Source organism: Verticillium alfalfae, genomic scaffold, assembly GCF_000150825.1.
Source record: "Verticillium alfalfae VaMs.102 supercont1.5 genomic scaffold, whole genome shotgun sequence".
NCBI lineage: Eukaryota > Fungi > Ascomycota > Sordariomycetes > Glomerellales > Plectosphaerellaceae > Verticillium > Verticillium alfalfae.
The window spans coordinates 1,761,742-1,774,463 of NW_003315034.1; the positions used below are offsets into that span (position 1 = coordinate 1,761,742).

General features: G+C 56.5%; 5 protein-coding genes across 5 annotated transcripts in view; 3 read left to right on the forward strand and 2 right to left on the reverse strand.

Annotated features, from left to right (window-relative positions):
* Positions 1–284: 284 nt before the first annotated feature.
* Positions 285–2,627, forward strand: VDBG_04868 (dipeptidyl-peptidase V; the record flags this gene model as incomplete). Its single annotated transcript, XM_003005216.1, has 7 exons — positions 285–437; positions 493–695; positions 750–1,103; positions 1,189–1,818; positions 1,878–2,110; positions 2,165–2,484; positions 2,544–2,627. 7 exons carry the CDS (start codon positions 285–287, stop codon positions 2,625–2,627), a joined length of 1,977 nt encoding a protein of 658 aa, XP_003005262.1.
* A 768-nt stretch (positions 2,628–3,395) lies between these two features.
* Positions 3,396–4,378, forward strand: VDBG_04869 (bromodomain associated domain-containing protein; the record flags this gene model as incomplete). The annotated part of the gene is made up of 2 exons (XM_003005217.1): positions 3,396–3,966; positions 4,161–4,378. The coding sequence occupies 2 exons, from the start codon at positions 3,396–3,398 to the stop codon at positions 4,376–4,378; spliced, it is 789 nt and encodes a 262-aa protein (XP_003005263.1).
* A 357-nt stretch (positions 4,379–4,735) lies between these two features.
* Positions 4,736–7,155, reverse strand: VDBG_04870 (glycosyl hydrolase; the record flags this gene model as incomplete). The annotated part of the gene is made up of 8 exons (XM_003005218.1): positions 4,736–5,217; positions 5,277–5,459; positions 5,512–5,535; positions 5,588–5,964; positions 6,015–6,525; positions 6,583–6,800; positions 6,854–6,955; positions 7,016–7,155. 8 exons carry the CDS (start codon positions 7,153–7,155, stop codon positions 4,736–4,738), a joined length of 2,037 nt encoding a protein of 678 aa, XP_003005264.1.
* Positions 7,156–10,092: 2,937 nt separating this feature from the next.
* Positions 10,093–12,135, forward strand: VDBG_04871 (solute carrier family 35 member C2; the record flags this gene model as incomplete). Its single annotated transcript, XM_003005219.1, has 3 exons — positions 10,093–10,839; positions 10,916–11,219; positions 11,279–12,135. The coding sequence occupies 3 exons, from the start codon at positions 10,093–10,095 to the stop codon at positions 12,133–12,135; spliced, it is 1,908 nt and encodes a 635-aa protein (XP_003005265.1).
* Positions 12,136–12,562: 427 nt separating this feature from the next.
* VDBG_04872 (predicted protein) overlaps positions 12,563–12,722 on the reverse strand; it is a gene marked incomplete at both ends in the record, with an annotated part of 1,239 nt that continues 1,079 nt past the window's right edge. Inside the window, one exon of the mRNA XM_003005220.1 lies at positions 12,563–12,583. Coding sequence (XP_003005266.1) covers positions 12,563–12,583 — 21 coding nt within the window. The remainder of the gene's footprint in view (positions 12,584–12,722) is intronic.

Sequence of the window (12,722 nt, forward strand, 5' to 3'; positions counted from 1 at the left end):
GTGAGCCTCACACCTAACCCCCCACTTCATATACAAGCTGAGGAGCGCCCTCTCCGTCACGTCACCTTCTGTTTTCCATCCCTGTCACCGGTTGCGACGGCATCCTACGTTACGCTCAATCAGTCGATCACCAACCGAGTGGGCTGCACTGCATTGCCTGAAAACGAGGGGCTCAGTCCATTATCATTATCTGTAAGTGACCTTCCATTCGAGGGGTTTCGGAGCTTCGCAATCAAAGCAAACGGAAACCGCTCACCTTGATTCACAACGGCAAGGCTGACAAGATGCTAGTGCCACCGTGGCTCTGCCTTCAGCTTCTCGCGCTCTCCTCTATGATGACTATACAGGCCAGCAAATTCACCCCCGAGGTGCTTCTCTCGGCGCCGAGGCGGTCTTCCGCCGTGCCCAACCCGTCCGGCAACAAAGCCTTGTACACCGTGAGCACATGGCCCAGAGCTCCGACCTGCGAACCAATGCTCACTGTGTGCTCAGGTGTCGTCCTACTCTTTCCAAACCCACAGCAAGACGAGCCAGATTCGCGTCATTGATGTCCACAGCGGCCACTCGACGCTGTTGTACGAGGATGGCTCGTACAGCGAGCCGACGTGGATCAGCGACAAGGACATTCTCTTCTTCAAGAGCGGCGACAAGGGGTCCACGAGCTTGATGCTCGGACACTCCGGCCTCCCACAAGTGTAAGGAAAGGAGATGTTTGTGAGTCAAAGGCCTTTCGCTAACCTCGCATCCAGAGTCCAAGAGATTCGCAACTTTGACGGCAGCCTATCCAACCTCAAAGCCTACCGCCTGTCAGATGAAGAGGTCGCCATCGTCTGTTCCGCCCCGACGACTCTGTCCGGCGCCATGTACCACCCCTCGTCTGAGAGCAAGGCTCTGTCCTCCGCCAAGACATACTCCACCTTGTACGCCCGTCACTGGGATGCGTGGCAGACGGAGAACAGGAACTCTTTGTGGTACGGCCTGCTCAAGAAGAAGGGCGGCTCCTATGAGCTCCAGGGGCCCGGCTTGGTCAATGCTCTTGATGGCACCAAGCTCGAATGTCCCGTCCCGCCCTTCGGGGGCACGGCTGACTTTGACATTGGCCGGTCTGGTCTCATCTTCGTGTCGCGGGACCCCGACGTATCACCTGCCATCTACACCAAGACGAATCTCTACTTCATACCGCTCAAGACGTTCACCGAGGAGAAGCCTGCTCCGCCTCACGAGGGTTAAGACGGGCAACCTCCAGGGCTACGCGGCTGCGCCCGTCTTCTCTCACGACGGCAAGCAGGTTGCCTTCACCAAGATGAAGAGCAAGCAGTACGAGTCTGACAAGCCGCGTCTGCTTCTGATCCCGGATATCGCCGAACTCACCGGTGTACAGGAGTTCTACGTGACAAAGGATGAGGTTGGCGGCTGGGATGCACGCCCTGAGTGGATCACCTGGAGCAAAGACGATAAGGAGCTTTATGTCGCGGCCGAAAAGCACGGGCGCGTCAGGTTGTGGAAGCTGCCGTCTTCCCCAGAAAAGGCCGTAGAAGAGCCCGAGTCTATCTTTGAGAAGGGATCCATCATCGAAGCCAGACTCCTTCCCGGTAGTGGTAAACTCCTCGTCAGCTCCAACTCACAAATCGAGAGCTCTCTCTTCTCCGTGCTGGACCCGTCGAGCAAGAAGCTGGACTACGTGTCCTCGAGCTCCAAGCACGGCAAGACATTCGGCCTGTCGGAGAAGCAGCTGGAGAACTTCTGGTTCAAGGGCGCCGAGGGCTACGATGTGCAGGCGCTCGTTGTCAAGCCGTCCGATTTCGACGAGAAGAAGAAGTACCCTCTGGCGTTCCTCATCCACGGCGGACCGCAGGGGCGTGGAACGACAATTGGAGCACGCGTTGGAATCCGGCCATCTTCGCCGAGCAGGGCTACATTGCCGTCATGCCCAACCCCGTGGGCAGCACGGGCTACGGGCAAAACCACACTGACGCGATCCAGAGCCAGTGGGGTGGTCTGCCTTATGTAGATCTGGTCAAGTGTTTTGAGCACATTGAGAAGAACCTCGACTATGTCGATATTGACCGGGCCGTGGCACTGGGTGCTTCTTACGGCGGCTACATGATCAGTGAGTGCACACCCCCGTGCGGATGAGCGACAACCTTTGCTAATACGCGTCCAGACTGGATCCAGGGCAACGAGCTCGGACGCAAGTTCAAGGCGCTCGTGTGTCACGACGGTGTTTTTTCGACGCTCAACCAGTGGTCGACGGAGGAGCTCTTCTTCCCGTTGCACGACTTTGGGGGCCCGATCTGGGAGAACCGGGCGACATATGAGAAGTGGGACCCGGCGACGAAACTTGCCAACTGGTCGACGCCACAGCTGGTCATCCACAACGAGCTCGACTATCGGCTGCCCATCTCGGAGGGCCTCGCCATGTTCAACGTGCTGCAGGCGCGGGGGGTGCCAAGCCGGTTCCTCATGTTCCCCGACGAGAACCATGTAAGTGCATTGTTTGGCTAGGCCATGCCATGTTGTAGGATGTCGCTGACTCTGGGTAGTGGGTTCTCAAACCGGAGAACTCGTTGGTGTGGCACAAGGAGGTTCTTGGTTGGATCAACAAGTATTCTGGTGTAAGCAAGTAAAGCAGGCATGTTGAGTGCCTCCGCACTTGACCTGGGACCACAGGACTCAGGACTAAGGGACCTAGGACCTGGGCAATGAAGGTTCCTCGAGAGAGGCCACAGACAAGGGGGCTACTGTGGGTAAGGTACAACAAGAAGGTCTAGCACGGAGTACATGTTGGATTTCGCGCCGTCAATTTGTTCATTTACTTGTACGAGTTCATTTGAGATTCAGACTTGCCACTTGAACCAAGGGAACAGTGACTCAATCCAAGGTGACATATCTACTGTATATCGACTGCATGTCATGGGGTGCAGTCGACATGGCATGGGGATGGCGAGCACATCGGTACAGTGTAGATATGTGCGAATAGTACGCGAGCACGGTAGCCTCCAACATCCGTCGCTGAAGCTCGCAAAGCTGATCCTCATCTGTTGCACCTCTCCCACCAACGAGACCGGCAATAGGCGCGTGGGAAGACTTGCGCCAGCTCAAATTTGGTTCCAGAGCTCCAATCGCGCTACACGACTACAGAAACACCATGCTCTGCGCCGCAACGCGCCTTCCCAGCTGGTGACAGACCATTCAGCCAATTCTCGACCAACGAAGTCTCCCCTCTCTCTCGAACCTGGAACTCGAACCTCGACAACGAAGCTATCTAGGCCTTCCCACCGACGCCATCACACCCACGGTTTGAAACTCGCGACCGCACCCCGAATCATTGATCGAATCCCCAACGCCGCGAGCCACACGAAGAGCAGCACATCGCCACAAGACCGCCGGCCACCATGGCCCCCCCGACACCCCTCTACCACGCCCTCCTCCGTCCCTGCATCCTCCAGATCCTCCGCGCGACGGGCTACCACGCGACCCGCCCTGCCGTCCTCGACACCCTCACCGAGCTCGCCGCCCGTTACCTCCTCACGCTCTGCCGCCACACGGCCGCCCGCGCCCTCGACAACAACCCCCACCACGACCCCGCCGACGAGCACCCCCTGCGCGTCGCCGACGTCCGCATGGCCCTCGAGGACGTCGGCGCCCTAGGCGTCGTCGAGCGCTTCGTCGAGCCCGACGAGGGCGGCCGCCCCGCCACCGCGCCGTCCGGTGCCGCACCCGAGGACAAGACCTCATCCTCCACCACCACCACCACCACCTCGTCCTCGTCCTCCTCTGCTGCCGCCTACCGCGCCTGCCGCGGCGACGACGACACGCGCGGCGTCGACGAGTTCGTCGCCTGGTTCGCCGGTGCGCGGTGCCGCGCCATTCGGGACATGGTCGTCGACGGCATCGGCGAGGGCGTCGTCGGCACGGGCAATGCTGCGCAGGACGGGGACGTGCCTGCGGGGGATTACCTCCACGGTAAGCTCCTTCCTTTCTCTCCACCCCTGTCCCTTTATCTTTCGACGCTGTTTTTTTTTTTTTTTTTTTGCTTCTTCTTTTTCCCGTGTGCTCCCTCCCCACGGCGCCGGGCTTCGCAATCATGCTAACCGCCGCCCCCTTCGCGCGCAAGACTTAATGTCTCGCTCACAGCAAGTCGGCCGAGGACAGCAAAGTTCACGACACGATCCTCGGCCGCGGAAACGAGCACGCGAGCGACGTCCTCGTCGAGGGGGGCGACCTGTCGAGCATCGCCGGCTGGATGGACATGATGCGCGGGCCCTCGCCCCCCGGCTCGCCGACGCCGTCGGGAGGGTCCAGGCCGCCGAGCTCCGGGCTGAGTTCTGTCGGCGACCGGCTCGGTGACGAGGGCGACGGCATGGATCTCTCCTAGTGGGCGTGGCCGAACTAGCACCGTTCTCGTCCCAAATGAAGGCATTTGGTTGCGTTGGGGGCATGCGGCTTTCACAGTTCATCGATTAAGGGGGAGGGAGAAGCATAGCGTAGGCGTTTCGGACTTGGGAAAATCAAAAAAGAGGTTGGCAGGCGCGCGCGTCACCGTGCGGCGCGGGCATTGCAACAACCCGCGGACACACAGGCACATGGTGAGTGTAGAGGGAGCCTGGCATTACTTGAGCATCATTTAATTCAAGAGCATCAACGAGGCACCATCTGACTACTATGGTTGGAGAGTAACAAAGGTGTTTCAATCTGTGGTCCTAAATAGCCTCGTTGCGGGGACACCCGGCACCTATCGTCTCGCCTCGGCCGCGCGGTCCAGGTTGAACGCGGCGCTGATGAGCGCCAGATGGCTAAACGCCTGCGGCGTGTTGCCCAACTGCTCGCCAGAGCGGGCAATCTCCTCGGAGAACATGCTGAGGTGGTTCGAGAAGCTCAGGGCATTCTCAAACATGTTGACGGCCCGCGGCAGGTAGCGCGGCTCGTAGACGCTGGCGCGCGTCATGGCCTCGACGAGCCAAAAAGTGCACATGCTGAAGGCCCCCTCGCGGCCGCCCACGCCGTCCTCGGAGAGCTCCGTGTCGTAGCGGTAGACGAGGCCGGCGCTCGTGAGGCCGCCCTTCTCGGGGGGCATGAGGATGCGATCCATCGTGCTGAGGAAGCGCGGGTCGTTGGGGGCGATAAAAAAGACGAGCGGCGCGATGAGGATGGATGAGTCGATCATCTTATTGTTCTCGTAGCTCTGCACGAAACTCCTCATCTCCTTGTTGTAGCCTGTAGGTGCGAATCAGTTTCCTGCATGTCTCGAGTCGTCAGTCCTGTGAAGAACGCACCCTTGTCCATGATCTCCTCCATCAAATTGTCCCGTGCCGCGAGCCACTTGGCGCGGCTCGGGCAGGGCAAGTTGCGCTTCTCGGCGAGACGAATGCCGCGATCAAAGGCTACCCAAAGCATGACTTTGGAGTATACAAAATTCTGCTTCTGGTTTCGAACCTCCCAGATCGACATGTCGGGCACTAGACAAGCATTAGCAGGACGCTTTTGCGTAGGCACAGCGTCGCTACGTACAGTTGACGAGCGTAAGCACGAAATCTTGAGTAGGTTGGTTAGCTCCAATCCATAGACTAGCAGCTAGGCCACATACCAAGCATATCTCGGACGGCGCACCACTGATCCCAACTGATCGGCTTTCCGTACTTGTTGTACAGATAGATGGCATCCATCAGCTCGCCGTAGATATCAAATTGCTGGTGATCGGCGGCACCGTTGCCAATGCGCACGGGTTTGCTACCGCGGTAGCCATCGAGATGACCGAGCTCGCTCTCGGGAATGTCCGTCTCACCCCGGATGGTGAACATGATGGGTAAAGCCCCCTCAGGGCCACGGGATTTCAGAAAGCGTTCGCTGATGAAACCCATGTAAGCATCGGCTTCCTCTGAATATCCTAGGCGCAACAGAATATAGATGGTGAAACTCGAGTCTCGAACCCACGAGAAGCGGTAGTCCCAGTTTCTGCCCGATCTGTCAGTTCCGAAGACCTGTGGTGTCAAACAGGTGAGCAACGGGCATACCTGACACCGCCAATGTCCTCGGGGACAGAGAAAGTCGGAGCTGCAATGATGGCGCCCGTCGGCTCATAGGTAAGCATCTTCAGAATCATCAAGCTCCGCTGCACCACTTCGCGCCAGCGCCCCTTGTACTTGCTCCGCGAGATCCACTGGTACCAGAACGACTGGGTGTCGTGCTGCTGCTTGTCGAGCACATCCGTCGTGACATTGTCCGTTACATGGTTCGGCATGTCCTTTCGGAGCACAAAGGAGACAGCTTGGCCCTCGTGGACCTTGATGCGGGCTACGACACCCTCGCCGGGCATGCCGTCTCGCTTCACCGTGTGAAAGCATATCCCGGGAGCAGCGCCTGCTTCGACATCACCACGATCGACAATGACGTCGAGTTGCAATTTTGTGTCCTTGCTGTGGAAAGTAGCCGTCCTGCTCTCGGCTCCTGGGTTGTAGGACGTCTGGAGGAGGGTCGTCGTATGCCCCTCCTGGGCGTAGTTGAAGGCCGGAAATATTTCAACATCTGAATAGGTGCTGCATTAGCAGCCGGGAGTCACCGCCTGAGGGACGTCATACTGACCCAGCTCGAGTTCCCCTCGGATACACTCAACACGGCGGACCAGCCACTTCTTGAGCTCCTCCTGAATCTGGTACGTCTCACGGTAGGCGCTGTGGCGGACATCCTTGTATATGGCCGTGGCAGTTTTGGGACGCGGAAAAAAGTCGATGAGATCAACGACACCCTCGTCATGGATGTACCTCGTCTGAAGAATGTTCGAAGACGGTAGATACTGCTGCCTTGACACAGATGAGTTTCTGAGCTTGTTTCGAGTGTGCATGAACGGACTCACTTGGTGGTGCATTGCATCTCAGCGGGGGGGCTGATGCTGAAATGACCTCCCTTGTCCTTATCCAGGAGACGACAGAAGACGGAAGGCGAGTCAAAGTCAGGCCTACCCTTCTAGTCAATTCTGGGCCATGATCTGTAGTAGCAGCGCCGCGGCGGCACCCACCAGCACATGAAGTCCACGGAACCATTCATGCCGACGAGGGCGCAGGTGTGCATGTTCCCGATCATGCCATAGTCCTCAATGGGCAGATAACCCGTGTTGGAGCTATTCTGGGCATGTTTGGTGGAGCATTGATGAGCCATGATGATGGCAAGATAGATGCTGGCTGGTATGGATGATCTGTAGGGAGGGGCCGGATGGGGCGGAGATGGAAGTAATCGTGAAGCGACTGCTCTCAGCGCGAGGGAGTGGAATGACGATAAGAGGTGTGATGGATCAGAGTCTTGTTCAGCTCGGGCTCAAGCCAGCTGCGGAACTCAACGATGGCTTTCTGAGGACTGTCTGAAGGCTTGTCCCCGCGGTGGGCATGACTGATCTAGATCCAGTTCCAGCTCGGCTGGCACCTGTGACTTGGGGTTCACGCCGGATCTGGCAACGACACCTTCCCAGCTACACGTAGCTTTCCTCAGGACCTTGCCTTTCGTACCCTTCCCTACCTAAGGAGGTACCTTGTGTTACCTACCGACCTACATGGTACGTAACCTTTCGAACCTAAAGCTCCGTTAGTGCTGGGGTAGGTACCTTAGGTAGGTACGTAGGTATGGAATGTCCACGAGTATCCGGCAATCTACGTCAAACTTAGTCAGCAGCGTCAGTCTCTCACATGGCATTATGACCTCTTCACCGGCAGAGAGACGTCAGGAATGTCTCGAATCATCTCCTCAACCGATCGACCTCGTCCTTGGCTCCCATGTTTCAATTCATGCGGGCGCACAAAGTTTTGTGTATGTTCATTTAAATGGCCTCGATGAGCATTATGTCTGAGATGACCAATCTGCGTCGGCTTTCATGTTTGCTTTTCTCCCCAATCCTACAACATGTATTGACTGGCCGAATGCCTTGGCCTGCAGCATGGTGGTTGACCTCTAAGAGCAGCCAATCCCAAAGCAGAACTGGATTGCCTGTTCTAACAAGGCGACGTCTGCTGGTGCCGTATGAGCGTCCCGCAAGTAGGCACCCAAACCGCGAAGAAAGCAAGAGGGGCAATTTGGAAATTACCATGATGATCGATTCATAGCCCTCGGATCTGCGGACAGCATTCAAGATACCCTTTGACGCCTCCAGAATCACAGCTAAGGCGGATCAGAGAGGACTGAAAGTGTGAGGGTGGTTATAACAGCTGATTCACCCCCACTGGCGAGTTTAATTGTAATGACTCATGCCATGTTCTTTCGCGATTGTCTCTGGAAGTTATGCTGTGAGCTTTGGATTTATATTAAGATGCTGCCGAGGCGTGTATAATAGAAAGAACATAGGAAACGGAAAAGGAGTGCCACGGCAGCAATTTTTTTTTTTTTACCGTGAAGATGTCGAGTGAAATGAAATAACCGTGAAATGCTTAGATCATATCATCTATACAAAGAGGATGGAAGGGGGACTCCGTGTTCTTTCCCAGTTATACACATATAGATTGATCCGTGATGAAGGCGAGTGCGCACGAATGCTCTCTTGGATCCGGGACGGCCAGGCCGCCACAACTCTGTTAGCCTGTTGTTAGCCTAACGGGTCGACTTTCACGTGATGTACCGTGCCTGTACACTTGGGTGCACGTGCCATAGGCATAGTGAATACCTACCACAGGTATTTAGGATAACGGTTCACAGTTTTCCAAAATTGGCAACTGCATTGCCAGGAAGGGCTCGTCATTCCCAGTCACGACAATCGAGATGGATCAAGCCCAGCAGCCAGATTTCAGACGCACTCAGAAATTCTTCGTTGCGCTGTGTGCGAACACCCCATCAGTGACCGAGGGTGTGTCTGTTTCGCGACACTTGGAGACGATTTCAGTGTCGTTACGCGAGATCAGTGCCCAAGTTCAATGGGTCGATGCTCGGGTTCAACAGGTCAATGCCCGATTTTCGCAGCTCGAAATGCGTCTTGATGGACACATGAGCCAGATCAACATTCGCTTGGCTGCTGAATGAATGAGTTGCTGTGTTGATTGTTGTCGCGCCAGAACTAATGAGAGCAATGAACACTATACTGCGACGAGAACAAGGCAGCGACTGTGCTGGGCTCCGGGTTGCAGCCACTACTGGATGTACAGACGGGACGACCTATCAAAGTGTCCCCGCCGACATAGAGATGATTACGTCTAGAGATACATGTAGCTGCCGACTTTCACAATTGATGCCGTTCAGAGATGATGCTGTTTAGAAATGGTGACGATTAGACATAATGACGTTTAGACATGAGTATAATCAGACATGATCCAGTGGGCTATGTTGTGATTGGCATAGGCATGTGATACACATCCATCTCCTGACCGGGGGCAGATGCATAAGCCTGAAAGCACAGAGGCAAACGCAGTCAAGCAGTGAGACTGGCTAGGTGACTCGATCCTGAAAGCTTTTAGCACGGTCCAAGGAAAGGGAACCCTCGCATGTGGTGCAGAAGCAGTGTGTTGGCATCATGCGACACACGATGGGCCCCCCTCATCACCTGCATCTCCTCGTCCCCAGCTGTCCCTTAGTCCCAAATCTTTACAAGGGGGTGGTCCCCGAGCCTTCCCCAAGTCCCGCCTGTGGCCGACCCTAATGAGCGACCCAACTGCAAGCGAGTCCACTGGAGATGCGCCAAGACACCCCACCGATCCACGACACACACACGGCAGGGGCCAACGGATGGGAAGGACCATCCCTTCCGCAGGTCGCCCAGCCACTCCTGGCTTGCCACCCATACCTTTCTGGTCCTAACCGCCTGCCCAGGCCGAGGACGAACGTGCCTGGCTCGGGTAGCAGCTGCCCAGCAAACCGACTGACTATGCACTTGTGACCGCCAGAAGTGGCCCACTGGTGGATCCCGCCCAACCCTGCTGTGCGCAAAGTGGACCGTGTGGTGGCTGTAGCCGTGGAGCTGCCGTGGTATGGTATGGTCAATCGGCACGCTGGTGACCGTCGGTGACTGGAGACTGGAGCCCTGGGCACATCTCGTCTCCTCACTCCAAGACAGGACTGGACCAGTACTGCCACTTGGACCGGCACTGGATTGTGCATCGGGACCAGGCACGAGTTGAAAACATGACACCTCCTTCACCATCTCTTGACCGCCTTCTTGACCCTACATGTGCTTCTCCTCCCTCCTCCGCGCGGCCACGACTATCCCTAGATACCCCATCTTCCCACAACGAGGACCAACCCACTCGCGCATCCTCTGCCTCTCCTCTCGACGGCGTCTACGATCTCGAATCGCTTCCCGAACCCCTGTCTGCTCCATCCACCCACGCGACCACCTCGAATGCCCTCACACACTCGATAGCGTCCTCCTCGTCTTCCTCTCCTTTTGCCGCCACTGGCCCCTCGTCCGGGCCCATCATTGAGATGGAACCAATGACCGGTGCCGGCCATCGCCGGCGCCGCAGCAGTCTCATGCAGAGCGTCGGCGCAAGCACACCTGACAGAGCAGCCCGCCCTCGCGCACAGTCGCTTCGAACACCCGGCACCCGAGCACCAGGCGGCCTTGCTGAGGAGCCGAAGATCTCGGAGGAAGCTCCAGACGCTTTCTCATCAGCCTCTGCAGATCCCGCGGACGACAGCTTCTCGGACGAGGACCTACATGATGACGAGGAGACGGGGCTCACAAAGAAGGACAGGAGGCGGAAGCGGCAAAAGAAGAGACGCAACACGCTCCTCGACCAGAGGATAGCAAGAGGAGGTGATATCACGGCGGAGGAGAAGAAGGAGGCCGATCACAACGTCGTCAGGAACCTGGCCATCAACGCTTCGTTGATCCTGTTGTGGTACATTTTCTCACTGAGCATCTCTTTGGTACGTCGCGACATCCCCATCAGCCGATTTTCTCCGTGCCCTCCGAAGCTGACGCTCCGTTCCCGTTGTCCTACAGTACAACAAGTGGATGTTCGACAAGGATCGTCTCAATTTCGCATTCCCCCTATTCACGACAAGCTGTCACATGCTTGTCCAGTTTGCCCTGTCCGGCCTGGTTCTCTACTTCATCCCGTCGTTACGACCTCAAAATGCCCAACATAACTCGGATGCCGGTCGGTCACGACACGAGACGGAACCCGATCGGCCCTTGATGTCGAAATTATTCTACCTCACGCGTATCGGGCCTTGCGGCGCGGCAACAGGGCTCGACATCGGCTTGGGCAACACGTCCCTGAAGTTTATCACCTTGACCTTCTACAGTACGTCATCGCAGACTCTGGCGCCGTCCGTCGTTGCTGCCCTTGCTAACGTTATGAAGCCATGTGCAAGTCTTCGTCTTTAGCATTCGTTCTGATTTTCGCCTTCGTCTTCCGACTCGAAAAACCAACCTGGAGACTTGTTGCCATCATAGCCACCATGACTGCCGGCGTCGTTCTCATGGTATCAGGCGAGGTCGAGTTCAAGCTTGGTGGCTTCGTCCTCGTCATTTCCGCCGCCTTCTTCTCTGGTTTCCGCTGGGCCCTCACTCAGATTCTTCTACTGCGCAACCCTGCCACATCCAACCCCTTTTCTAGCATTTTTTTCTTAGCGCCCGTCATGTTTGTGGTTTTGATGGCAATCGCCATCCCCGTCGAAGGATTCCCTGCTCTCTTCGAAGGACTCAAAGCACTCGTCAAGGAGTGGGGCATCATCATGACCCCCTTTTTCCTGCTGTTCCCCGGCTGTATCGCCTTTCTCATGACGGCTTCCGAGTTCGCTCTGCTGCAGCGAACCTCAGTGGTCACGTTGTCGATTGCTGGAATTTTCAAAGAGGTCGTCACCATTTCAGCCGCCGCCCTCGTGTTCGAAGACCATCTCACTCCCGTCAACGCCGTTGGGCTAGTCACCACCATGCTTGCCATTGTCGCCTACAACTGGATGAAGATTCGCCAGATGCGACAGGAGGCTCAAGAGGATGTCCATCGTGGACACGCGGAGCCCGACAGCGCTTCTAACGACAGCGGGAGTGACACCGAAGACGTCGTGGGCGAGCAAGCTGGTCTGCTAGCACGGTCGAGTGCCGATATTGACGATAACCTCGTTACTCTCGATGGCGACATTATTCCCAATCCTGCCCAGGACGCACATTTTGAGGCTCAGGAGTCTCGGACGGCACAAGCTCATCGGGACAATTAAGCAGCCCAGTCATCATGACTGGTCGTTCGCAGAGAGAAATCTTTTGTAGGTATTTTGGCATTTTTTTCGGAAGGGGTCAGCATGCGACGCCTGAGAATGGCGAGCGCTGAAGCAGAAGATGAGAAGAAGACGGCGTACATGAGCCTTGTGAGCCTTTTGGATCTAGACAGAAGGGCCAGAGGCACGCCGTATGGTGCGTGGAGGAGCAGATCACATGCGTGCCCGCAAGAGGCGATTGTGCTGCTAAATCTGATCTGATGATACCCCGAATACAACTCCGGACGAGGATTGACACATCAATGCTTGCTCCCTGATTGAGTATTAAAACACTTTATTAAATCCGAAAGCCCCATGCGCCTTATCCATGCAGCGTGCTTTGTATAGAAACTGTTGCAACGCAAAACTGTCGCCCAAACCACGCAACCATTCACGCCGTTGCGCGTTTGTTCTTCCCAAGTGGGCATTGTTCCCCTAACCCAGCAGGCGGAGACCATTCTTCGTCTTCTGTCCCGGCTTCGATACGCCCCCGTGGTGCACCGGTCCCAAGGTAGCATCGGCACCGCCCTCCTGCCTGCCGCCCACGCCGT